The following is a 26332-nucleotide window of genomic DNA, read 5'->3' on the forward strand; positions in this document are numbered from 1 at the left end:
ATGGGGCAAAATAACTATTGTTATCAGGCTTAACAAAATGGCACAGCATGGGAGACTCGCTGAGCCAGGGAGCAGCTGGTTGTAATTCACACTGTTTTTCAGAAAACTCTAATCGTTCCAGAACAGACCTCTTTGATGACTGGTCTTCCCTGCATTCTCAATTTGTCACTTTCTCTTATGATAAGGTCAGTAGTGACAGCACTTCCTGACATTAACAGCTGTGGCTTTTAAAAGGGTCATTGTAGAACTACTAATTGCAGTAATTTCATTAGCATAAATTATTTATTCTGCCATTCATTTATCTCCAGTTTTTTTTTTTTTTTTGTGGGGGGCGTTGGGGGAGAATTGAGAGGAGTTGCTGCTGGTGCTGCTGCAGCGAGGGCTACGCAATGCTGTATTTTTCACTTTGAGAGACGTGAGGGGAGAATATCATTCCTGCTAGATTTGGCCTCTTAATAAAAACCAGTTGATAACCATTTATAGTCATTTAGCAGCTAATCATGATGATGGCAAATATAAAAATAAGCAGAGTGCCAGTATCAAATGGTTATAAACTCAACGTTTCCCCACTAAGATGCTCTGGAAAACGATGCTGTCTCCAACGCATAATCAAATGCAAAGATGAAACTGCTTTCCCTCACATTAAGAAAACGTGTTTAATTTCTACTCTCTCAGTTGGCTCACTGTAAACACAAAAACATAAACGGATATCTCCTATTTGGTGTGACAGTTCTCGGGCAGTAGTAGTCTCTGCCACACCAAGTACTCCAGCCACCTGGCACTTACTTCAAGCAAGTGCCCAGTATATTCCTCTTGAAAATGACAAACAGCAGAGTTGAATATAAACCAATACCCAGAGGTCAGCACTAAATCAATTTAGGATTTTATACCTTCCCAAGACCAGCAAAGATGACTACATTGGTCTGTAATACTAAATTTGGGCTTTCAAGAGCGCTGTATTCAAGGGAGGGAGGGAGGGAGGGAGGAAGGGCAAAAGAGAAAGGGACAGGTGAAAGAATCTATTTTCTCTCTTTTTGAAGTTTAACTTGGGACAATTTTGTCACATTAAATGCCATATACCTACAGCAAGTCTTGAATACTTTTCTCAGAAATTATTTCTGTGTTAATTTTTAAATACGTCAAACTGATGTGCTATACAATCTATTTGATCTTTTTGCTCCTTTTAGGGCTGGTAAAAGAATATATTAATAAGGTATTTGTGGTTGTATGGTGGCTTATTAAAGAAAGAAAACTTACTAATGCATAAAATGAGCAGTGTTGCATTTTAACACTTATCCTAAGCTCTTCATAGTGCTGTTTTGCTCTGAGAAGAAGATTCTGGAGGGAGCCAGGGACACAGGGTTTGAATCCTAGGACCTGGGCTAGATTTCCAGTTCTGAAAAATCTGGTAAGATACTGCATACCCTCCTGTACTTCTCCCTGCCCACAAAATTGCTCCTTTAAAAATTCTGTTTCTTCTTTTACGTCTTTCCCAAACGTCAAACATTCGTGCAATAGTCAAAAGAAGGACTTAAGACTATGGGCTCTGGTGTCAAACTGCAGATGTGCCCCTCACCAGTGGCATTATTTACTCTTGGGCCTCCATCCCAGGGGAAACTACTGGTCCCTCCTCATGAGGCTGGTGATGAGAGGTGGTAAGCAATGCAAATTCACAGCAGGAACTGGTTGAGCATCCCTAATCTGAAAATTGAAAATCTGAAACGCTCCAAAAGCCAAAACTTTTTGAGTGTGAATTTAACACCACAGGTGGAAAATTCCACATATGACCTCGTGTAATGGGTCACAGTCAAAACTTTGTTTCATGCACAAAATTATTCAAAATCTTATATAAAATTACCTTTGGACTATGTGCACAAGGAGTATATAAAACAAAAATGAATTTTGTGTTTAGATCTGGGTCCCATCCCCATGATATCTCATTATGTAAATGCAAATATTCCAAAATCAAAAAAAAAAAATCTGAAACCCAAAATATTTCTGGTCCCAAGTATTTTGGATAAGGGATACTCAACCTGTATCAGTTCTGCTACTGTGGTAGCAGTAGCACCAACAGCAGTTGCAGTAAGATTACTACTATTACACAGGGTAGCAACAAGTGTTAAATGTAGCACCAAGTACAGTTTTCTAAATCGTATGCTGGTTTTTTGTTTTGAGTTATCTGGTGAGTGCATTATTTTGTTATTTGCTTATGCTTTTTGTATCTTGCCTTTAATTCTGGAGCTCAACTACTGGTCAGAGGCAAGACAAAGTCCAGCAGAAGCCAACAATTTCCTAGATGAGTTTGCAGTCATTGAAAAAGGTACCTTTAATGGTTCTCTGCCAGCAAGTTAAAACAAAGAAGCAATTGAAGACTCAGAAGGAGTGGAGGAAAAATGAAATCCAGGCCGGGAGCAGTGGCTCATGCCTGTAATCCAGCACTTTGGGAGGCAGAGGCAGGCAGATCACCTGAGGTCAAGAGTTTGAGACCAGCCTGGGCAACATGGCGAAACCCTGTCTCTACTAAAAATACAAAAATTAGCAGGGCGTGGTGGTGTGCACCTGTGGTCCCAGCTACTCAGGAGGCTGAGGCAGGAGACTCACTTGAACCCGAGAGGCGGAAGTTGCAGTGAGTCGAGATCACGCCACTGCACTCCAGCCTGGGTGACAGAGTGAGACTCTGTCTCAAAAAAAGAAAAAAAAGAAAACAAAGAATAAAAAAGAAATCCAGCTACCTCTTTTATAGCAAGAGGACAAAACAGGAGATGGTGTGAATGGTGTGGCTGCTTCTGGTGAGGCCGGCACCTAGAGAAAAGCCACAAAACTACAAACTTATAGGGACAGCTCCATTTAAGTCAATTACACCTTCAGCTGAATATTCATGTCCAGATTCCCAGGCAGCTACAAAGTCTGGACCCTACTTATATGGTCGAGGCTTGAAGAATGGGGAAGGATGTTTACAACTACTTGGGTCTTTCCTCAGACATCTGAAGATATGCTTAAGCCCGTATAAGATTTAAGCAGAATCAAGATAAATTTGGTTGCATTTATTTTTGTCTGAATATTTTTAAATGGCTTCAATATTCCTTAGAAAGAGGATTATTTTCCTCAAATTCACACAATTTCTATTGCATAAGGTTATCTTTCTACTTTTTATTCATATTGAATAATCCTAATATATATTTCAAATAAAGAACTATGCTTAAAGTCATTAATATCATAGAAACTCTGCTAAGATAGCTATCACTGACAAAATGTTGTTTTATATCCTTTGTGTTTGGCATGCCATTTTAAAAATGAATTTACAGACCATTGGGGAAACAAGTCTTTAAATATAGCAGTAAAATAACTTTCCTCTTAGAGTAGACTTTCTCACCATCAGTTGTGGAAAACAGTAGTAAAATATGTCCTTCACAAGCTACCAAACTGCAACAATTGAAGAGGTGGTTGCATGGGGAATAACTGCTTTTCCCTGAAAAAGCTGATGATACGGAGTTTGTGTCATTACTTTTAAGTGGCACCACATAAGGACAGAGGATTTTAACTCATCGGTTGGTCAGCATGCCCCAAAAGATGACCTCTTTCACCGTGCTCAGATCTACTCTACACCATCCAACAAACATCTCACTCCTTCACCAGACAGCTCACTGTTTCATTTCCATTCAGTAACTTCTCCTTTCATCTGGCTCTGCTTTCAAAGATGTCTATGATTCATTTTACCTTGAAAAGCAAAAACATCACTTGTTTTTCAACACCGCAGCTTCTCTTGATTTTTCGTTGTAGAACCCATGTACTAATCACTAAGGTCTTCACCCAGTTCTCTCTCCAATGAGCTTCTCACAGCCTTTCCAACACTGTTCCCAGGTTTACCAGATGGCTTTTCCTTCTCTCCCTCCTTACACACCTCCTCCCATCTCCATTTCAAAATCTCCTTGGAGAGGTAATGTGTGTTGACACAAAGTCTTCAGATAAATACTTAAGTGTCAAACTGTTTTGGTCATTATTTGTCAGCTGTCATTTAGTTCAATATTAGGTAACAGAAAAATAGCACATTTATTTAGATGCAGTCAACCTGTATCCCTGGGTGCTGAGTGTGTAGTGATAGAAAATTACATGTCAACACACACAAAACTGCTTGCCTTTAACGAATCCTTTCTCTGTGGCCAAAGGGGGTCACCTTGTGTAAGTACCTTACACTCAGCAAATGAGGTCAGTAATTAAGAAGTGCCTAAATTATGCTGATAACTTTCAGTCTTAAAAAAGGAAATTAAAACTAAGAAAGTGATCAAATTAGTGCTCATTCAAAAAACTTAAAAGCTGTTTTTGACCTCTACAGAAAAGACACCACACGTTTTTAGAAGACCATGGACACATTGTACTCTGAATTATAATTATTGCTCCTGCGCAACAAATTAGGAAGGTGGGAAAGTTAAATAAGCACCTTGCACTGAAATGAAATCATCTGACTAATTTGTTTTGAGGCACAATTCAGTTCAACAGAAATGGTAAAGTGTTTTTAAAATTCCTATTTGGCGCTCAGCATCCTATAGGAGGCGTTATGACACCATCAGACCCAGCTTAGCACCTGACTGGAGCCCTCTGGACTTAACATGATGCAAGTCCTGCCTCATCCAGCAGATGTCAACGGTCACCGGCATATCAAAGCTCCTTTAGCTGTTTTCAAAGCGGCACCCACCTGGACAGGAAAAAGCCTGCACAGAGCAGCAAAGGGAAGGAACTGTAAAAAGCACTGTGCCAAATGCCAACTTAAACCATGCTACTAGCTCTAATTTCCTACCATTTGAGAAAGTAACATGCGGAAACAAAGTGCTCTGGCCCCTTTCTCTTCCTTACCAAACCAGCCTGTTGAAACACAACTTTGCTATCAGAAGATACATACTGACTCTCTCCCTTTAATAAAGCAGCATTTTTGAACCCTTCTTGTAACTATCACAAGATAAAATGATGCCCTAGAAAATTCCAGAAATGCAACAGACCTGGCAATCGCATACGAAATTTGTGTTAATATTTATGACAATTATTTGTCATATTTAATGATTTTCCAGATGTTAGAGTACAAAATGTTCCTGGCAGACTTTAGAAGAGATCATTTCTTATTTTCATTTATTTGTGGAAATGTTTTAAGTGTAGGGGAAAGAAGGAGAGGGGAGGTAGTTGAATATCCTAAAGCCTCTACCATATATATATCTTCCAAGTTAGACGTTGCTTGACAGCTCTTCCCTAGCAATCCAGCACCAAATAATTAGATTAATAAACATTTCAGGAAAAGACTAAAGGAGAAGAGGTCTCCCTCCACAAAACTCTGTAGGTATTGGTGAATACTTGCATATGTACTTACCTCTATAGCTGCTTTTTTTTTTTTGTAGAAGCAAAGGAAAATGATATTATGAACAATAAAGCTAGCTGCATATAAACAATTAAATATGTAAATATGACCAGATTTTTAACCATATGGCCGCTGAATGATACAATATACAACAAAATGTAAAAGGATTGCTTTGGAAAGGTGGCAGTTATGCCTTTTGGAGTAAGGGTGGGGCTACAATGGGTTGTACCTCTTCATGATAATCTTTCAACTAGAAACAGACATCATTCCTTACATATCTCCAGTTCTGTGTTTGCCTCTGAGAGCCACTTTCAGTGTCTGACCTATTCTAGGAACCTTTCACCTTATCACTCAATGGAATGAGAAGCAAAGCTCCCTGGGAAATGTCCACAATCACTTTTCCAAGCTATGTAATCAGAAAGGCACTAGATACGAATAAAACTTCATCTCCAGGAAATCTAAATGATAACCTCATATCTACATCCTTTTTCCCTTTGAATCTGAATGCTTGAAGCTTTTGTTGTTTTGTTTTCTACAACCATTTTAAAATGCCATGGGATTTTAAATTTGATTTTAAATTTTAAATTTGTCATCATGAAGAAATGACAAATATAACCCATAAATCTGTAAAACAGTAAGTAGATATATTATTTGACTTAGTGGTTATGGGAAATGGGGGCTGATTTTTCAACTATTGCTACTAGGAGAATAATCACAATTCACTACATTACTTGGTTAAGAAGCAAGCAGTGCATGGCTACAGTGACTACATTTCTGTTTGGGCTTTTAGTTTGGACTTAAAGGATTTATAATCAGTAAGCCCCATTGTGATTCAAGGAAGTAATGATCCTGGGCTTCCAGTGAGTCAGTGCATGAGTGAGAACATACTCAAGTGCTGTGTGCGTGCCCGTGTTCACGCACGTGTGCACATCCTCCTCAATAAGTATGGCGGAAAAAAGGTCAGCCATCATATTCCTTAGAATGTAAACTAACAGATAAGTTTAGCATCTTAAACAAATTAGGATAGCTTTCTGATAGGAGATGTACTGTGGAAAGTACTTATCTACTGAGGATTTTCAGTGTGTGTGTGTGTGTGTGTGTGTGTGTGTGTGTGAGACGCAGGCTGACACGGCATACCTCAATTCCCTTGGTTTCCTCAATGAACCTCCTGCTGACGGAGACCAGAGCCTCCTGCGGCCACGCATGAAACCAGTCAATAGCCGTGCAGTTAACTATGGCTGGGAACTTCCGAGCTCTAACTCTCAGCGTGTGACCAACTGGAGAGAAACACAAAATGATCTGTGGAGACATGGGGGCAAGGCAGAAACAGGCAGGTGATGAATGAGCAGAGAATTACATTGCAATCTTAGGCAATGAGAGAAAGGACTGCAGCCAACCGTGACATTAAACTACCCTAAAGCCCTAGAGAGTGGACAGCAACATTAACCTCCTTGCTAATCAAAGTATAAACCTGTCCAAAGAGGCTGCTCCACTGGACACACAGAAACACTGCTGTGTGCTTTCCTTAAAACTTGTCTCTCCTTGCTTAAACATTTTTGGTTATCATTAATAGGGGAAAATTTTATTCATTTACATTACACAAGTAACATTATAATAACAAATAAAAATTAAAAAGAAATCACCATGATACAATAATATCAATGTTTTCATCTTCTGTTTCTTCCATTTTGTAATTCATCAGATTCCATAAAGCTGCATAATACACTTTAAAAACAATGTCTTATAATCTTTAATGTTTGTGTTTCCATTTAAAATGAAATACATCTACTTGAGCTCCCACTTCAGATTTTTAAAGGAATTAAAAATTCTGTTTATACTATCACCCTGGTCTTTAAGAAAAAACATCAGTTTAAACATTCTCCTGCTGAGAATTTTTTAAGTTTCTGCTGTAAATCTAAAGTTTTGGGTAGCTATGTAATGATTTAAAAGTTAATTTAAATCTAAACGTACTTCCATACTTCTTTTAGGGACACAAGGGATTCTGTCAGGAGTCCTGAGGGTGGTTATGACAGTGGGTCACAGAAACTCAGTGAGAGGAGCACCTGGTCAGCTCCTGTGTGCTTCAGAGAGTTCACCAGAGACACCCTGTATAAAGTGCTAAAACAAAAGAGGTGTTCAGTGAGCATCCCTTCCTTCTCTGCTTTTATTCTCAAGTTCCTGCATACGTGAGGACACTGGGAAGAGAACTGTCAACCAGGGTAAGGTCTGAGAGGGAGAATCTTGGTTTCCTCTTCTCTAGAAATGGCTCAGACCTGATGATATCAAGCTTGGTGGCTGCCTCTAAGTCTCTAACACTTTGAGATCAGGCAATTGATGAAATCATTTTTCAAAGGATGTGATTTTTTTTTACCTATAGCATTTAAAAAATCCATGTCATAAAAAATTCCAGCGTAAGTGAACCCATATCTTATTTAACAAGTGTTTTATTAAGTTTATTTTATATGTCATGTGTATTCAACAATTCAAGCTATATAAATATTAAGATCAAAATGTTTTCTTTTATTGTGTCAAAAAACATGAGATCTACCCTCTTATATTTTTAAGTGTACGGTACAGTATTGTTAACTATAAGTCCAGCGTTGTGCAGCAGATCTCTAGAACTTTTGCACCTTGCATTACTGAAACTCTACACCCATTGAATGGAAACTCTCTATTTCCCCTCCCTCCAGCTCCTGGTAACCACCATTCTACTTTCTGTTTCTAGGAGTTTGACTCCTCTCAATACTGCACATAAGCAGAATCATACAGTAATTGTCCTTCTGTGACTGGCTTATTTCACTTAGCATGATGTCCTCAAGGTTCATCCATGTTGACATATGACAGGATTTTGTTTTATAGATGAAAATATTCCATTTTGTGTATATATATATGTATATATGTGTATATCTATGTATATATATGTGTATATATGTATATATGTGTATATATGTATATGTGTATATATGTATATATGTATATATGTATATATATGTGTGTATATATATGTATATATATGTGTGTATATATATGTATATATATGTGTATATATATATGTATATATAGCACATTATCTAGTTGCCTGTTGATGGACATTTTAGTTGCTTGCATGTCTCAGCTATCGTGAATAACGCTACAGTGAACATCAAAGTGTAGATATCTCTTCAAGATCCTGGTTTCAATGTCCTTGGCTATATACCTAGAAGAGGGATTGCTGGATCTTATGGCAATTCTGTTTTCAATTTTTTGAGGAACCATCATACTGTTTTCCATAGTAGCTGCAGCATTTTCCATTCCCACCAATAGTGTACAAGGGTTCCAATTTCTCCACAGCTTCACCAACACTTATTTTCTGCTTTTGTTTTTTTAAATAATGACTATCCTAACCTATGTGAGGTGATGCTTCATTGTGGTTTTGATTTGTATTTCGCTGATTAGTGATGTTGTGTATCTTTTCCTATACCTGTTGGACATTTGTAAGTTTTTTTTTTTTTTTTTTTCCGAGACAGAGTCTCGCTCTGTTGCCCGGGCTGGAGTGCAGTGGCACAATCTCGGCTCACTGCAACCTCCGCCTCCTGGGTTCAAGTGATTCTCCTGCCTCAGCCTCCTAGTAGCTGGGACTACAGCCGCTTGCCACCACGCCAGGCTAATTTTTGTATTTTTAGTAGAGACAGGGTTTTACTATGTTGGCCAGGCTGGTCTCAAACTCCTGACCTCGTGATCCACCTGTCTCAGCATCCCAAAGTGCTGGGATTACAGGCGTGAGCCACCGCACCTGGCCTTGTATCTCTTCTTTAGAGAAATGTCTACTTAAGTCTTTTGCCCATTTTAAAATCAGATTTTTAAACTTGAATTAATTAATTAATTAATTCCTTATCAAATATACAGTTGGCAAATATTTTCTCCCATTTCATATAGGTTGCCTTTATTCTGTTGATCATTTCCTTTGCTGTATAGAAGCTTTTTAGTTTGATGTAGTACACTTGTCTGTTTTTGCTTTTGTTTCCTGGGCTCTTGGTGTCATGTCAAAGAAATCATTGCCAAGATGAATCTTCTGAAGATTTCCCCTATATTTAAGTCTTTAATTTATTTTGAGTTGATTCTTCCATAGGTGGTAAGACAAGGTCCAATTTCATTTTTTTGCATGTGGTTTAACATTTTTTAATGTTGCAAAAGCTGAGTAATCATTTTTTCATTATGTAAAATTCTAGTTACAAACGAAATAATTGCTGTAATATTTCATGTGCTAACTTAACAAGCCTTAGTTAAAATGCATAGTTTTTACTTATATTTCAATTCTTAGGTTTCTTATCAGCTTTCCCCCATACTTGAATATTTCTCCTTTCTTCCCAAGAAGTTGGTTTCCCACACCCAACTCATGTGTCATTTGTGCCAATTTTAGAAATGTCATTTACACATAATGTTAGCAAAGGCAGAGGAAAAAAAGCATCCTTTATTTGACAAGATCCCAAATATTTCCAACACTTCTATACTTATTTCCACACTTGTAACTGGCATAGTATCCGATCTTAGGAATGTGTTAGAAAATACCGTATCTGAACCATATTTGTTCAACCTCAGGCAAAAATGCTTTCCCTGAGTTACTTGAGTGATAAGGCCTCATTATTGGTATGGTTTGCCTCTGTGTCCATACCCAAATCTCATTTTGAGTTGAAATCCCCATAATCCTCATGTGTCGAGGGAGGGACCAGGTGGGAGGCGACTGGAGCATGGGGGTGGTTTCCCCCATGCTGTTCTCATGATAGGGAGTTCTCATGAGATATGATGGTTTTATAAGCATCTGGCATTTCCCCTGCATGCACTTCAGATGCGGCCATCTGAAGAAGGTACTTGCTTCCCCTTCTGCCATGATTATAAGTTTCCTGAGGCCTCCCCAGCCATATGGAACTGTGAGTCAATTAAACCTCTTTCCTTTATAAATTATCCAGTCTCGGGCATTTCTTTATAGCAGTGTGAGAATGGACTAATTATTTATTGAAAAATAATATCGAATGGTCACTTAGAGAACCATCGCTCTTCTACAATTTTATGATTGAAGATATTTTCTCCCATGTTATGTATTATTGCTTAAATAAGGATCCTCACAACACTATGTAAAATTTCATGTTGTGAGTGGGCCTGGGAGGGTGGCATGGAGACCAGTTGTTGTCGAAGAACTGTCCAGGAGCTGGTTAGAAATGCAAATCCTTGGACCAACTTCAGACATAATCAGAAACTCTGGGGGTGGGACTCAGCAATGTGTGCTTTCAGCAAGCACTCTCAGGTGATTCTGACACCCACAGTGATAGCCTAATAGTTTTAAATTGTCTACAGGAATACTTAAATGAAACATAGACTTTTTCAATGTTTCTGCAGTTTGTTAAATATGCATAGAATCTAGGTCTCTGCACACGGAGTAAGATGAAAACTTTGAAGAATTTTAAATAAATAATTATACGTAATCTAAATTCTATCAGCTAAACTACACTCTGGGAATTAAATTATAGAAATATACTTGCTCATTAGTAATTCTTTTGAAGGGAAAGGAGAGTGTCACGCTAGCCTTGAAAGCGCAGTTATTGACCCAATTCATTGCTCAATAATTTCTAGTTTTGCTAAAAATTGAGCATAAAATTTCTCCTGCCATCCAGCTTTCCTTGGTAGTGGTGTCATGTGAGATTTTTCCAGAAACCCATGCTAATGTCTGGAAACGGTTGGTTATTCTGCTCTTTTCTAAGATAGTTTACACAACTTTACAGATAACCTGAAGTAAACCCCAGATGTCACAAGGAACATTACTGCGAAGGAAAAATCATTCCAAATAATTTTCCCATTATATTTCTCATAATTTAATGAAAGCGTAATACAGCAAAGGGCTTGTAAGAAATAAAAACAAAATAAATAATTTTAAAAGGGTGTTATATTGTCTATAATTGAACTACTAGTATAATATGCATGTGAATAGTCATTTTATTTTACACCTTAGGGGCTGTTGGTTAATACCTGAAATACACCAATAAGGGCTACACAGACTGGTGGGAAGGTGGCTAACCAGCATTTCATAGACTCTAATGGAAGCCCACACTGCAGATCCAGCTACCAGAAGCTCTTAGCCAACTACTTCTCTCATTAACATAAATGGTTGGTTAGGCAGCATCATGGATGGTAGACATGATTTTTCACTGATGAAATAAGTAGTGTTCAAGATATATGAAGCAAAACCTCCCCATCAAAAATGTGTGCATAGCTCTGCCAATGTATGAACAAAATTTAAAAATCTAAGTATCAAAGTATCTCAATAATTATATTTTGGGCAGTGGCCCTTGGGATTTTGGAACTTGACCAGTCCTGTGGTAAACTGCTTATTAAGAGTCTAGTCTTTTGATGTGATTACGAGGTCAGCTGAATCCTTCCATGGAAATATTGCCACATCTGCTCCAAAGAAACCTTCCAAGGATGGGCAAGTCAGGTCCCCAAAAGAACAGAGCTGGGATTACACTAAGCTCATTTATAGAGCCGGTTGTAAGGCTTGGTGCGTGGGTCTCCTTATTATCACCAATCAGCTCTCTGTAAGAGGCTTCAGTCTGAGACATCCTTTCTTGGAAACATACCTTGAGTTGGGACATTTGGGGAAAAAGCCCTCTCCCTCACTCAACAGATGTCATGTACCTTGAAGTACCTAAATTCACTGAACTACACCCTCCCTTCTCCTCCCACCCCCACCAAAAAGTTCTTGACAATTTCAAGTGAGGAAATTGGCTTAAGTTAGTTTCCAACAGTGGGATTAGAAAGTCGGTGAAAAAATAAAGTTAAAAATGCCTCAGGCAGCTGTGTTCTTTTCTCAAATTCTCACAAGTAAAAAGCAAACCCTGAAATCACCATCTATGTACTTCCTGCATCTCTCATATTGGGATGTCAGGAACTTGCTTTTGGAATTCATACCGTAGAATTCTGTATTCTTTTTTTCTTTTGCCCACACAGCTGTTATGACTCATTTGCAGGAATCCACTTTTCCCCGTGCTTTGTAATATGTTTTCATTTCTTTTAGATAAGATCTCATCATAAGTACATATTTACTTGTATATCACTAACAGGGCTCAGTCCATTTCATCTGGTAATGAAAATGTGAATTGCTACAGTCACTCTGTATTTTTTTTCCAGTTGATATAGTTTATTCTCAGATGGTAGTAACCCTCCTACATATTTACTTCAGAAGCTTCCATCCATCACTTACGTTTGCATTTATCCTCAAAAGCCTCAGTATTTTTCAAGAATAATCAAGTCTAAATCTGAGGAAACCCTCGCAGGAATGGAGGTTTAGTGCAGAAAACCTTCCCAGGTTTGACTGCTTCAGTGTCACTTTATCATCGTCCTCATATCTTCCTGTATTACCCCCCCATCTAATTACCTTTCAATTTCAATTTGTTTTTAAAACATTCAATAGCTTCAACATGTGCACACTGAATACATTTTCTTATTTATATCCCTTTTAGATAGCACACAATGAACTCATTCCCATAACCTTTGATTTGTGTAAATATTGGACATTACAGATTTTTGCTAGAGGTAATGTTTGACATCAGGGAGTTTTAGTTAATTTTTCTTTCTTTTTCTGAACAAAACTCTCCTATTCACAAAGAAAATTGTGTGTGGAATCCCAATAGATAGCAAAGAGCAAACCTATTCCTAAGGGGGAAGACAGGAAGCAGAGCCCTTGTCTCAGCTGCTGTGCTTGTCACCAGGGCCTGCACTGGTCACAGACTGCGTTCCAAGCCAGTCTCTAGCCCCATAACAACGTATAAGTTTTGTTTTGTTTTTTAAGAAAATCAGATGCCTATTTTTCTTTCTTCTGGATAGGCCTGTATTTGAATTGTGTCATGCCAAGTTCTTGCTTCTGATCAGCGCTGCTCTGTTAGAGTAGATGGTGTTTCTGCTGACACAATGGGATAACTCTATACACATGCACCATTGCAAGAACAGGCCTCAGACTCTACCAGCAAACCCCACAGCTGAATGCTAGCAAAATGAGAAAAGCACGACATGCTTTCCAAAATGCAAAGGCTATTCAACATACAATGATGTTCTTACTCAAGGGATTAAGCACTGGATTTCTGCTGTAAAAATTTTCTTTTACAATATAAAATAATGGAAAGACTTCTACTCACTCTTTGGAATTCTCTTCTTGATCATTACTTTTTTGTGACATCTTTCTTGCCCTGTCTTCTGTTATCTTACACAACCTTTATCTTCTCTTACATAACCTTTATCTTGTGTTATCTTACATAACCTTTATCTCTCAAGTACATCGTTGTGATTTTACTTTTTGTGTGTGATTATTGGATTGAATGAGGTGGCTCTAGGTGGGCAGTGGCTGGGTTAGCCTTTGCTCCCTGTCACATTCCAAGGACTCAGCACATCACGGGCACTCAGTACATATTTGCTGAGTGATGAATGGCTAAATGAATGAGTAAATATCCAACAGTTTGAAAAAAACTTTTCTGGGTAAAATAAAACATTGATATTTGCATCCTAATTTTTTTGAGGTTTTGCTGTTTTATCTAATCTCAAAGAGGGTGAACCTCAGATATAGAGTACAAGGTTGCACCTTTTGTCTTTCTCTAAAGTTCTTTTCATTCTACTTATGTCTAATAATAACAGAAAATGGGAGGACAGAGACTAGAGCACTGTATCCAGAGAGATGTGGTCCTGCAAAGCAAAACACAGTTGGCAGCATAGAGACTTACAGAGCTCTGGAACCAGTTCTGGGCAAGCCAGTTGTTAGAGTGTTTCTTGTTTCTCATTAGTGCATGTGTCAGAATGTGCTGCAGGAGGGGTGAAGAGTGCCTCTCTCATGGATGAAGCCGTCGAGATGGCTATCTGCATAAGGGAAAGAAGCCAAACGTTCTGCTCCTCAGCCAGAGGTAGGTTTGAAGAGACTCAACTTTACAATCTTGCAAGGACAAGGTTCTGCACTATCTGATTTTCCACTGGCCAGGTGAGTAGTTGAGCTTTTACACAAAATGAGAAACATACCCTGAAAATTACTTGCGTTACTACTAAGTCTTTTGGTTTATGCCATGTGTGTGTCTGTTAATCTGTTGCTTGCGTACAAGTGGTGCTTGACATATTTTGTTGAGACTCTCAGGTCCCTGCACATGACACTGTGTGAGCCAGGAGGAAATCACCCACCTTGTCTGTCGCCAAACTTCAGCTGTGAATTACTCTGTCTACTGTGCAAAGAGGAAAGAAACCTAAGTGGAGCCAGAGGAAGAAATACTTTATAAAACCAAGAAAAACAGAAAAGCATCCTGCAGATTGAAAGGCAGATAATCCCTCTGAAGTTGATTTAATGTAAGAACCTGAAGAAAGGAATAAAAACTTGCATAGCACTCTCAAAAGGCTGGAAGGAAAGAAAATAATAGAAATCCATAGTAGGAGAACAGGCCAAGATGAAGAAAGAAGGTAAAAGAAGGGGGTTTAAATAAAAACGGATAGGATAAACTGCAACACCTTTTCCTAAAAAATAATATTTAAAATACCTCAGGCCAACACTTCATCCAATACTCAATGATGGAAAGTTAATGGCATTCCCATTACATAAATAAATAAACGAATAAAGAGGATCACTATATTTACTTAAAAGTTTTAAATGTTGTTCAGAAAGTATGGCTGTCCCAAGATATAGGAAAGTGGTAATTATTATAAAGGATTAAAAATTAAAAGATGATCTGTCTATTCAGCAAACTCTAAAGAACAAAATGCAGCAGCTAGTGGAATTAATGTGTGCACCGAATTGGTTGGTAAAATACATAACTAAATATCCATCCATTCCTCCTTCCCTCCACCCAATGGCTTTCTTTTATGTCCACAATGATCAGTTAGAAATTTGGCAGGTGTGGAAAATGCTATAAAATATTGAGAAAAGAACTTAATGAGAAATGTGTAAAATGAATTGAAGATAATTAGCTGCTTTTTCAAAGCTCAGTTAAAGACACTTTGACTAAAGGAAGAGACGTGCCACATTCCTGGAAGAGTTCAATTATTATAAAGATGCTAATTCTTCCCACATTCATTAACAAGTTTTAGGTGATTCTAATAATTCCCAACAGGATTAGCAGAATTTAGCAAAGTGAAGTGATTTTAAAGTTCAGCCAGAATAAAAACGAGTAAGAAAATCAAAGGATATCTGGAAAAATATCCTTTGTGTTGGGAAAGAACTCACACTATCAAGAAAAAACCTTAAATTATAACAAGAAAAACAGTGTAGGGGAATGAATAAAAATATTCAATATTGTAATTATATCCATTATCCCCAAAATTCAATTTTCATTGAAATTTTTAAAAAGTCATCAAACTGATTTCATAGTTAATCCAGGAAATTAAAGGTGCAAATAACTAAGTAAATGTAGAAAAGGAAGGTGATCTTGCTCTACTAAATTCCAGAATATACTACAAGGCTATAATAAACACACCAATTATGTGTGTTTATTATGCAGTATGGCAATTATGCAGGAACAAATTAATGGGACATGACAGACAGCCCCAAATAGAATCTTATATATTTAGGCATTTAATATATGAGATAAACATCATTTCAAATCAGTGATAAAAGAGAGATTATATAATAAATGGTGTAGAGGGTATTCAGGGGTGGAACAGTAGGAAAGCCATCTTATAATTTACACAAAACTGTACAGCTGAGCATTAAAAATATTATAAATTAATTTAAAGAAAATTCAGAATAATATTTTTTATAACCATGGAGTGCAAAAATTGCTTCCTAAAAAAGCCTTAACACACGAAAGCCACAAAATAAAAATTTAACATTTTTAATAAACATGAATGTATAACAGGAGGTCATCACAAAGTTAGCAGAATTATGATAAATTAAAACTGGAAACACCTAAAACCAGAACATTCTGGACATATAAATAATATCCATTATATAAAGTGCTCCTATAACCAACAATAAGAAGTTACAGCAAACCAACAGGAAATTTGGAAAAAGCTATAAATGGATAAAGGACATTTTCTACAAACAGTTATTTGGAATAAAGTACATTTCAGTTAAATAGTTCATTCCATACACCAAATTCTTGATCATTTGATTTTTACCTCCTATGGAAGCCTTCTAATCAGAAAGGCAAATGGGAAGGTAATTAAAGAAGATTGCGTGAGATGTAAATAGAATTTTTTTAGTTCTGAATACATACTTCATGTTTATGTGCACATAGAAAACTGAGAGGAAAGATATCAACATGTTATCTCTAGACAATATTATTAAGGGTAATTTAAAAATTTTTTTTCATATGGTTTTGTATTTTTAAATTCTCTACAATGAGCATATATTTTTTAAATTATCAGAAATGGATATCTATATATATTTACTTAGATAATGAGGCAAATATCTAAAATCTTGGGATGGAATCAGGAGCTGCTACATAAATCAAGTGTTCTTTGCCCTACAGCATCATATGGCCAGGAAGGAAAGTAAGAAAGAAAAGTTATTGGGTTAACTAAGGTCCACTGGAGAGGAGATGAAAGTTCTATATTCTAGCTGCAAGATGAGAACTATGTGGGAAAAGATGCATATAGACAAATGTGAAGGAGAGAAGGCATTTGGCATTGCTATTCATTGGCTTATTTGAGGCAATCCAAGGACACACATCTGATGGTTGTTAATGGGAACTGCCCTCTGGGATTCAGAGGTCACATTTTGCATGCCAACAGGTTCTCATTGTCTCTGCATTCCAAGTGGGAGCTGACTTTGGGTGGTGAGCATGGGTAATGGAGTGGCAACTTCACATCATTTAGCTCGACCTGCCAGGTGTGCTCACCAACCCCCTGTAACACATTAAGCTTTCCATGATGCCCGGCTTGGAACTTATGCAAAGGAGATATCAGCTCATCAGAAATTCTGAGTCTTTAGTACACACTGGTGAATATCATGATATCTGAAAATAACATAGAGTAATTTGGAATTCTTTAAAATTCCAAGGATGTGGGGGTAATATACATAAATTAAAAGAAAGAAGCTGGTATTTTCAGGCTAAAAGACTACTCATTTTTTACCATAATAGTTCTCCCTCAAGGTAAAGAGGCCCTGGTGCTGACCATTAGCCTTCCACAGGATGGATCAAACTAAGTGACAAGGCCAAAGGGGATCAGAAGTGGGATCCCTTCTTCTGACAGAGATATCCTATTTCTACTTGATGTTAAAAACAAAAGAGCACAAAACAAAAACACACAAAAAAACTTCCTACTCATTTTAGTAGGGAAGAGATAGGTCATTCAATTAATAGTCCTGTGATGATGGGGGAGGGGAGAATTATCCACATCTAACTCAAAAAATAAATTCCATCTTGTATTGAGTTAAATAAAAAATGAGACCATAAAAAGGATTAGACAACAAGAGAGATGAATATAAAACTGATCTCAGTTTCAGTAAGGTCTGCCTACACACAGACCCAAAGGAAACAAAGAAAAAGGCTGATGGATATAAAAATATAAAAATGTAAAACTTCTGTATATCATTCTGTATTATATGAATATTAGTAAGTCCAAGGAAAAAGAACATATACATATCTCAACAGATGCTAAAAACGAATTTACTAGGTAGATACTTCTTTGACAAGATACATATTCTGAATCAAAAGCCAACATAAGACCTAACAGTGAAACATTAGACACATCCCCATTAAAGTAAGAATCAAGACACAATTCCTACTATTATCAAAATTATTTAACGTTCTGCAATATTTACCAATGCAATGAGGGAGGAGAACAGAAAAACAGAATAGCAGGAAAGACAAAATATCTTTACCTGCAGGCTATATGATATCAACCAACTATTAGAAACTATAAGAGAGACAGTAAGGTAGCTGATTATAAAGTTTAAAATCAACAGCTCTCCTATATACAAATAATACACCGTTACAAAACTTTATGAAACAATCCTTCTATAAAAGCAATAAAAGACATTGTACCCTGAAGATTAAATTCTAATATAAAAGAAGCATTCAGCATGATTTCAATCAAAATTGACATGGAGTGTGTATAGAATTTGACAAAATGATGCTAATGCTTATCCAAACATATAAACACAGGAGAATAAGTAGAAAAAGCTTAACAAGAAAGAGCAATTGGAAATGAAAATAAATGATAAAGCTTTACTAATTTATAGTGCAATGGTGAAATCAGTAGCAGAGAGTTAACAAGAAAAGAGAACAGAGAATTTAGAAACAGACACAATTAATATGGCTATTGGACATACACTAAAGATGGTATTTGAAGCTGGTAAGGAAGAAATACATGTTGTTTAGACAAGAAGACATCTTTTTGGGAAAAATAACCTGAAACCTCTCAGCTCACACTTTACCATATTTAATAAAAAATATATCTCAGAGGTAGAAAAGTTTTAAAGAGCATGAAAGCATATAGGCACTGAAATGACTGATACTGCTCCTTTTTAAAACTATTCCAAAATCCGTTTCAAATTGTACTCATAAAAGCAATGTCCCCAAATTAAGTATTTACTCCCTCAGACTCCTTAGTAGCCGGAGGCAGCATGGGAAGCATTTGCGGCCAGTAAGACATCAGTTTAGGGTTTGGGGGAGGAGCTTAGGTTTCCTGGTACAGAGTCTCGAGGTCCTCTTCCCCTTCCTTCCCTCTGCCTGGAACACGAACATACCGCACCCACCAGTGATCAGGAGGCAAGAGGCATCATGATGAAAGCAGGCAGAAAGGAAAGATGAGACCAGCATCTCTTCTAAGGGGCCTCTATGGGTAATACTGAGCCAGTCTGGACTTACTATTGTGAGAGGCTTTAAGAAACTGTTGAGTTTTCTCTTACTGTAGCTCAATTTGAGTTCCGACTGCTTCTAGTAAAGATTATCCTGCTCGTGCCTGTAATCCCAGCACTTTAGGAGGCCAAGGCAGGTGGACATGAGGCCACAAGTTCAAGACCAGCCTGGCCAACATGGTGAAACCCCGTCTCTACTAAAAATACAAAAAATTAGCCAAGTGTGGTGGCAGGCACCTGTAATCCCAGCTACTCAGGAGACTGAGGCAGGAGAATCGCTTGAACCCAGGAGGCAGAGGCTCCAGTGAGCTCAGATCATGCTATTGCATTCCAGCCTGGGCAACAAGAGTGAAACTCTGTCTCAAAAGATAAATAAGTGAATAAATAAAAATAAAAAATAAAAAAGATTATCTTGAAGAGTAAAATACTTTTCTAAATTTACAAGAAATGGATCTGAGGATCCATTAAGGAAAACACTGATTAATCTAACATGTAAATCTTTAAAAAATTGGAAAGTTACAGACCTATAAACGAACATGTGCCATAAGTACATTTAAAAGACAAACAAAAGAATAGGAAAAATATACATGAGACATATATATAAGAATAATTGCCTAACTACATAGAACTCTTATAAACAAAAATATGTAAAATCCAATAGAAAATTGAGCCCTTTATAACTCAGCCTTAGTTGTTGCTCAGCATCACCTCTGCCATACTGGATATTAGCTGAAGCAGTCACAAGCTCCCCACCCAAATTCAAGAAGAGGGGATCTAGATGTCACCTGCGAGTAAGAAGAGCATCTAAAAATTTGAAGGCATGTTTTAAAACTACCACAAGCTGTAACTATTGAATTTAGCAATATCCATTCTAGGAATTTATCCTGTAGAAGCAAGCGAAGTTGAGCATGAAAGATATATACAAACAATGTTCATTCTAGCACTATTTATAACAACGGCTCTTACATTTCATCAAGCCTCTGAATCACCTGGAGGCCTTGTTAAGACAGATTTCTGGGGCCACCCAAAGTTTCTGCTTCAGGAGGTCTGGCTTGGAGTTGAAGAAAATGTATTTTTAAAAAGTTTCTTGTTGATGTTGATTCTGCAGCTCTGAGCAACAGATTATGAGAACCATTGATTTATACTATTACTACCTCAAATTCTAACACTGTCCTTGTTTTCCCATTCTATAAAGAAAATTTGATTCTAGTATATCACAATGGAACAGGAAGAAATCCCTGGCCTTGTTACTACCTGACAAATGTATTCTTAGTCCTATTTTTGATGGGGAAAAAGCTCTTTGGGCAACTGAACCTTAAGTTCTAACCTTCTAACCTCAGCCCAGAATTGCTCAGTAAGATTAATGTGAAACTTGAAATAGCAGAATGTTGGAGAAATTTAGTGACTCTGCTCCTTAACCTCCAATCTAAGGCATATTCAGGGCCAATGCCAGTCCCTGTCTCCTATCCTTAAATACTCCAGCTCTACAGCTGCCGCAGCCTGCCACTAACTTGACAGGCATAACAATATGAGAAGCAACAGTAAAGTCGCAGCTTTCCTAGTTTACTAACCATTCCATACTAGAAAGCCTGAATTTTCCCTAGCAGCATTCTTAAATTGGCTTCCTGATGAGTTTGGAGGCTCTCCCTGTTTTCTTGTGATACTTGACCTTTATTAATCTATTATCTGGTTATATTATCTGCCTATGTGATACACTATAGCACAGAGCAGCCAATGAGGAAGAACACTGGGGTAATCCTTCAGAACCTCTGAGCATTACTTCTTTTGTTTTTTGAGACAGACTATCACTCTGTCACCCAGGCTGGAGTGTAATGGCGCAATCTTGGCTCACTGCAACCTCTGCCTCCTGGGTTCAAGTGATTCTCCTGCCTCAGCCACCCAAGTAGCTGGGATTACAGGCACATGCCACCAAGCCTGGCTAATTTTTGTGTTTTTAGTAGAGATGGGGTTTCACCATGTTGGCCAGGTTGGTCTTGAACTCCTGACCTCAGGTGATCCACCCACCATGGCTTCCCAAAGTGCTGGGATTACAGGCGTGAGCCACTGCGCCTGGCCCATCTGAGTGTTACTTCTAAATTCCTTTCCCTGCAGTTACTGACATCATCATCACTTTCTTAATTCAAAACTCTCCTCACTACTCACTTCATGATTTAGAAACCTCTTATCTCTTCCAATTTACTTTTCCAGATTTATTGATCTCACTCTCCCTGTAAGAACTCTATGTTCCAGGCCTTTAGAGGTAACTTGGGTTTCTGCAAATATGTACCGTGCAGTTGACCTTTATATAAATGCCATTTCCCGTCCCTGAAAGCTCCTCCCCTTGAATTCTTATCCATGCCAAACATGTGGCCCATCATTTCCTCCAGGATGACCAGCTCCAGTGAGGAAGGATGCTGCGCTCCTCTGTAATCCCACAGCACTGTTTACATTTATATTGTATGATAATTATTTGTGATGTCTCCTGTGTTCTATAATAGTGTAAGTTCCTCAAGGGCACAGACCACATGCACTTCAGCTGAGGACTGCACACACCGCTCAGCAATGCTTTGCAGGAGCCCAGCATCATGGGACACTTTAGGAAGGTACACTCCAGATACAGGCATGTAAAAATGCACACGTCCTTTCAAAATGCATTACTGAAATTCAAACTCATAATAAAAAACTCAGAATAGAACCAGATAGTTGCAATAGCAGGTTTTAACTAATATGCAAATTAAGCAAGTATTTCTTACTTTGAGCTGTAGTCGCACCCTGGCCATAAAGAATTTCCAACAGTGTTCCCTGGAGTCCACCATGCCCAGAGCATGAACTTCATTATGAATTCCAGAAATTATCTTGTCCACATCTTCATCGCTGAACAGATCTGGGATTTCTCCTGCCCCAAAGAATGAGTAGATTCACTAAAAGATCATTGCAATTTAAATCTTACATACAACTTTTAAACGTTTGAAATGTTTTACAAGACAAAGTTCAGCATAAATGATAAGAGTTTAAAATCAGAAATGTCATGTTTCTTTATTTATGAGACATACAACACATTGAGGACAAGCCATGATGAACACACCCTCTACACCCGTACGTGTAGGAATAACATTTACTTCACTGAAGGCCTTCTCATCCATAAACAGACTAAGAAAGCAACACACCTCAAATTAGTTAGGTTTATAAGTTTCTCCCCAAAGACTGCCCAGCAAACATCTCAAAGATGAATTCTCTCTCTTTAAAGTTCACTGAAACTACAGATAATTTGTCATTGGGGAAGATCTTTCAAGAAATGTGTTGGTTTAATCACCTGATGCCAGCAAGTCATTAATCAGCACGAGGAAGCTCTCATCTAGAACCTGGGCATCTGTCAGCAGGAACACAGTGGGCATGTTCTTGGCTCCAGTTCGGATGTACAAATTGGCAAGATCTACCTGTAAGGAAAGGCCATCATTCATGTTTTGTTAAAATGCTGATGTGGCGTTGAGAGGATGTGTGCGAGTGCTGGGGAGAACTCAGTAACTATATTGCCATAGCACTGTGGGGTGCCTTTCCCTGGTTTACATATTCCTTCTCTGAGAGACCCCATTCTAGGGGACAGCAGTGTGACACCACCTCCATTTCTGACTTGTAAGGATGAGTGTCGTGTTTCTGGCTTACTGTAGCAGAGGGATGAAAACAGGCTGCAGATCACCAACTCCTTTCTCATTTTGTACAAGTGAATTCAGTGACGCCTTTTTCAGGCACTGCCGTAAAAAGAAGTCTGCTCATTTTAACAACTGTCCTATTTTATCGAAAATGGGTTTTATTTATTTCATTAGTAATATTAAAAATATGTGATTTTTTAAAACTTAAAATATCACTTGGCACAAATTGCAGGTACTATTTTGTAAGTACTATTGTTATTAAAGAGCAAAGCTTGAAAAACACACGAGAGTTTCCTGAACATGTTATTCCTATTGCATCTTCTTCTCCTATTCTTATCCAATGTGGAAGAAATCTATTTTCACTTGTGAAGTTAGTGTCTTTTTTCCCTAACCTATCATACAGGAACACTAACAGCGATAAGCATCAGGTTTGATTAACAGAAAGACATTTGTGTAAGCAAGTATTTAAGTAAATATTTTCTGAGCCAGGTTTACATGTTATTAAACCTACACAAAACTTGCAGAAATTTATTATTACTAATTTGACCATAAAGGCAAAACTGCCAAAGGTCAATTACTGCTCTAAAGAGCTCCTGCTCTCCCATGGTTGGGGAGGCCTTGGCCAAATCTGGGAGTCACAGCCCACATGGGCGCACTAGGAGCCTTGGCTTTATCTGCCAAGCAGAAGGGTCAAAAGAACTGCCTGTCCCCTTTACTCACCCGGAGTTCCTGGATTCCATAGCCCTCGGTCAGAGTGATCTGAAAGACCTCAAGGCCACAAAGGTAAGCTGCCAGCCTGGACAAGCTCTGCTTGCCACTGCCCCCAACTCCAACCAAGAGAGCACAGCCCTGAGGGGTTCGTAAGATCCGGCTGATGCGACATCTGAGGAAAGGAAGCGCCCATTATGGCACAAAATCGAAAATGCCTGTTTGTTTTTATTTATTTATTTATTTATTTATTTATTTTTGAGATGGAGACTTGCTCTGTTGCCCAGGATGGAGTGCAGTGGCACGATCTTGGCTCATTGCAGCCTCCGCCTCCCGGATTCAAGTGATTCTCCTGCCTCAACCTCCCAAGTAGTTGGGATTACAGGCACCCACCACCAGGGCCAGCTAATTTTTGTATTTTTAGTAGAGACGGGGTTTCACTATGTTGGCCAGGCTGGTCTTGAACTCCTGATCTCAAGTGATCCACCCACCTTGGCCTCCCAAAGTGCTGGGATTACAGGAATGAGCAACCGTGCCTGGCCCATATCTGTTTTGTTTATTCTTTAGATAAACAGTGAGAGACTAAATTCCAGTTTTTACTGGAAACCTCTAGTCCTTGTTCATTTGTTTCCCCATCAAACAAAGATGCTATCTTCACCCTCACCCTTGAACTGCTCCCATGACAAATCATCCTATGCTAATAACATTTTGGATTCTCTTAGTGCTTTGTTATCACCACCAAAAGTCCAAAAAGAAAATATATGCAAAGGCCTTGTGTTAAGGGCTTCAAAATATTTTGATTAGTAAGAAAGATCCAAATTCCACATCAGCACCCAAGTATGAGGACATCAAAGGGGGAATAGCCTTGTGCCAGAAATCTTTGCTGTAGAATTATTTTGGAAAGAATGGATTTGTTTAGACCAACAGATCTCTCTGTGTGATTTACTCAGCAAATCAAGCACTTGTTTCTTAATGTGATTCTTGCTTCCTTCACACTAAAGCCTTCCCTTCTAACTACACCGTTGTAGAATAATTTGCTGAAGCCACTCAGTACCACAAAGTTAAATTTCCACCAAGGCCAACTAATCCCTTGTTCTATAATATCCAAGGCATTCTGATTGCTTAATCTATTTATATCATGCTATATTTTACAGCTATAAATAAACTCACTTTAACTTTAGCAAAAGATGGGTTTGAAGAAATAGTTCATAATTATGTTATAAATATTAAGAAAACCAACAGAACAAAATATAAGCATGTAGATAGTAAAACACCCCAAATTTGATGCCATCATTTTGGTCTAGGTTGCTTTTCTGAAAAGAACTTAAACTTCAGAACCTGAATAATCTGCATAAATTGTTTTAAATAGTGCTTTTTGAAAAAACTAAGTTGGGATCACTTATATTAGGACCAGCACATGTGAACATTTTCTGAAAACCTCCAATAACAGAGAAGATAGGTTATTTTTACAAGCTCAGTCATCACGTTAAATTTTACTTCACATGACCACACAACAAAACAACCTTGGGGAAAGCTATAAAATTACTCTGACATGAGAGATACCCCAAGCTATAAAGCAGGGTTTTCATTTCATTTTAATGTATGCTTTGAGGCTTTTAACCTCACAAGATTCACTAAGTGGCAAAGTCCCTTTCTATAACACTCAAGGACACTCTTAAATCACCTCTAATGCTGAGTAAATCAGCTTCTAGCTCATAATCCCTGATCAAAGAAACAGCCTTACCTTTTAGGCCACTGGAAATTCTGTATTGAGGGATTATATGGGAAAACTCTTTTCCTCAGTATCAATGGGAGGTTTCTGTTTCACCTGAACCAGGACGCCCATACACAGTGACTGTATATTAACCCAACCAGAGACAGCATTACTAATAGTTGATTTAACACCACGGTTTTAGATTCCAACTGAAACTTCCTTTGCACAATCAGAGGAAGGATCACAACTGCAAAGGGATCAGTAAAACTACCAACACTTAGTTGTGATGACAGGAAGGGCTCTACAATTTTTGTAGGTTCTAGGGCCTAAGAAAATTTTAAAGATTAATTCTTCTAAAAATTGAATTCTCCACATCTTATTTTCTCTGGATTTTTTCTTCTTCTTGTCTTTTATTTTTGAGAGATAGGGTCTCACTCTGTTGCCTAGGCTAGAGTGCAGTGGCATAATCCTAGCCCACTACAACCTCGAACTCTTGGGCTCTAGCAATCCTCCCTCCTCAGCCTTCTGTGTAGCTGAGACTACAGGCACATACCACCACACCCAGCTCATTAAAAAAAAATTGTAGAGATGGGGTCTCACTATGTCACCCAGACAGGTCTCAAACTTCTGGCCTCAAGTGATCCTCCTGCCTCAGCCTCCCAAAGTGCTGGGATTACAGGTGTGAGCCACCACACTCAGCCTCTTCTTGTTTTCAATGATTTCTTTTTTCTTTTTCTTTTTAAGTCTTCGGCTGTTGTCACTTATTTAAGTCTTCCTGCTGGTGTCAATGAGAGATGAAGGTGACTTGGACTAGGAGAGCAGTATCGGATGTAAACATGTGATCAACTTTCTACACAGCGGTGGCAATGTTAAGCTGTTTGGCCCAGACAATGAACTGTCATTGTCAGCCCAGACAATGAACTGTGTCATCCCCAGGATAAAACCCATCCAACCACTTCTCACTGCACTTAGAATAAAATCAAAGTTCCTTATTCTGGTTACAAGGAAATACTTCGTATTGGTAAGGCCAGTTCCTGCCTCTCCATTTTTGTTATATTTTTCTCTATGCTGCAGCCTAACTGACCTTCTTTTCTGTATCTCAAACATTCTTGCCTTAG

At 38.1% G+C, this 26332-nt stretch overlaps 1 protein-coding gene across 1 annotated transcript in view; it reads right to left on the minus strand.

Moving 5' to 3' along the window:
• DNAH11 (dynein axonemal heavy chain 11) overlaps positions 1-26332 on the minus strand; it is a 359682-nt gene that overhangs the window by 134326 nt on the left and 199024 nt on the right. Inside the window, exons 52-55 of the mRNA XM_054559402.2 lie at positions 23513-23675; positions 22456-22579; positions 21896-22038; positions 6482-6643 (exon numbers count right to left, since the gene is read on the minus strand). Coding sequence (XP_054415377.1) covers positions 6482-6643; positions 21896-22038; positions 22456-22579; positions 23513-23675 — 592 coding nt within the window. The remainder of the gene's footprint in view (positions 1-6481; positions 6644-21895; positions 22039-22455; positions 22580-23512; positions 23676-26332) is intronic.

Source organism: Pongo abelii, chromosome 6, assembly GCF_028885655.2.
Source record: "Pongo abelii isolate AG06213 chromosome 6, NHGRI_mPonAbe1-v2.0_pri, whole genome shotgun sequence".
NCBI lineage: Eukaryota > Metazoa > Chordata > Mammalia > Primates > Hominidae > Pongo > Pongo abelii.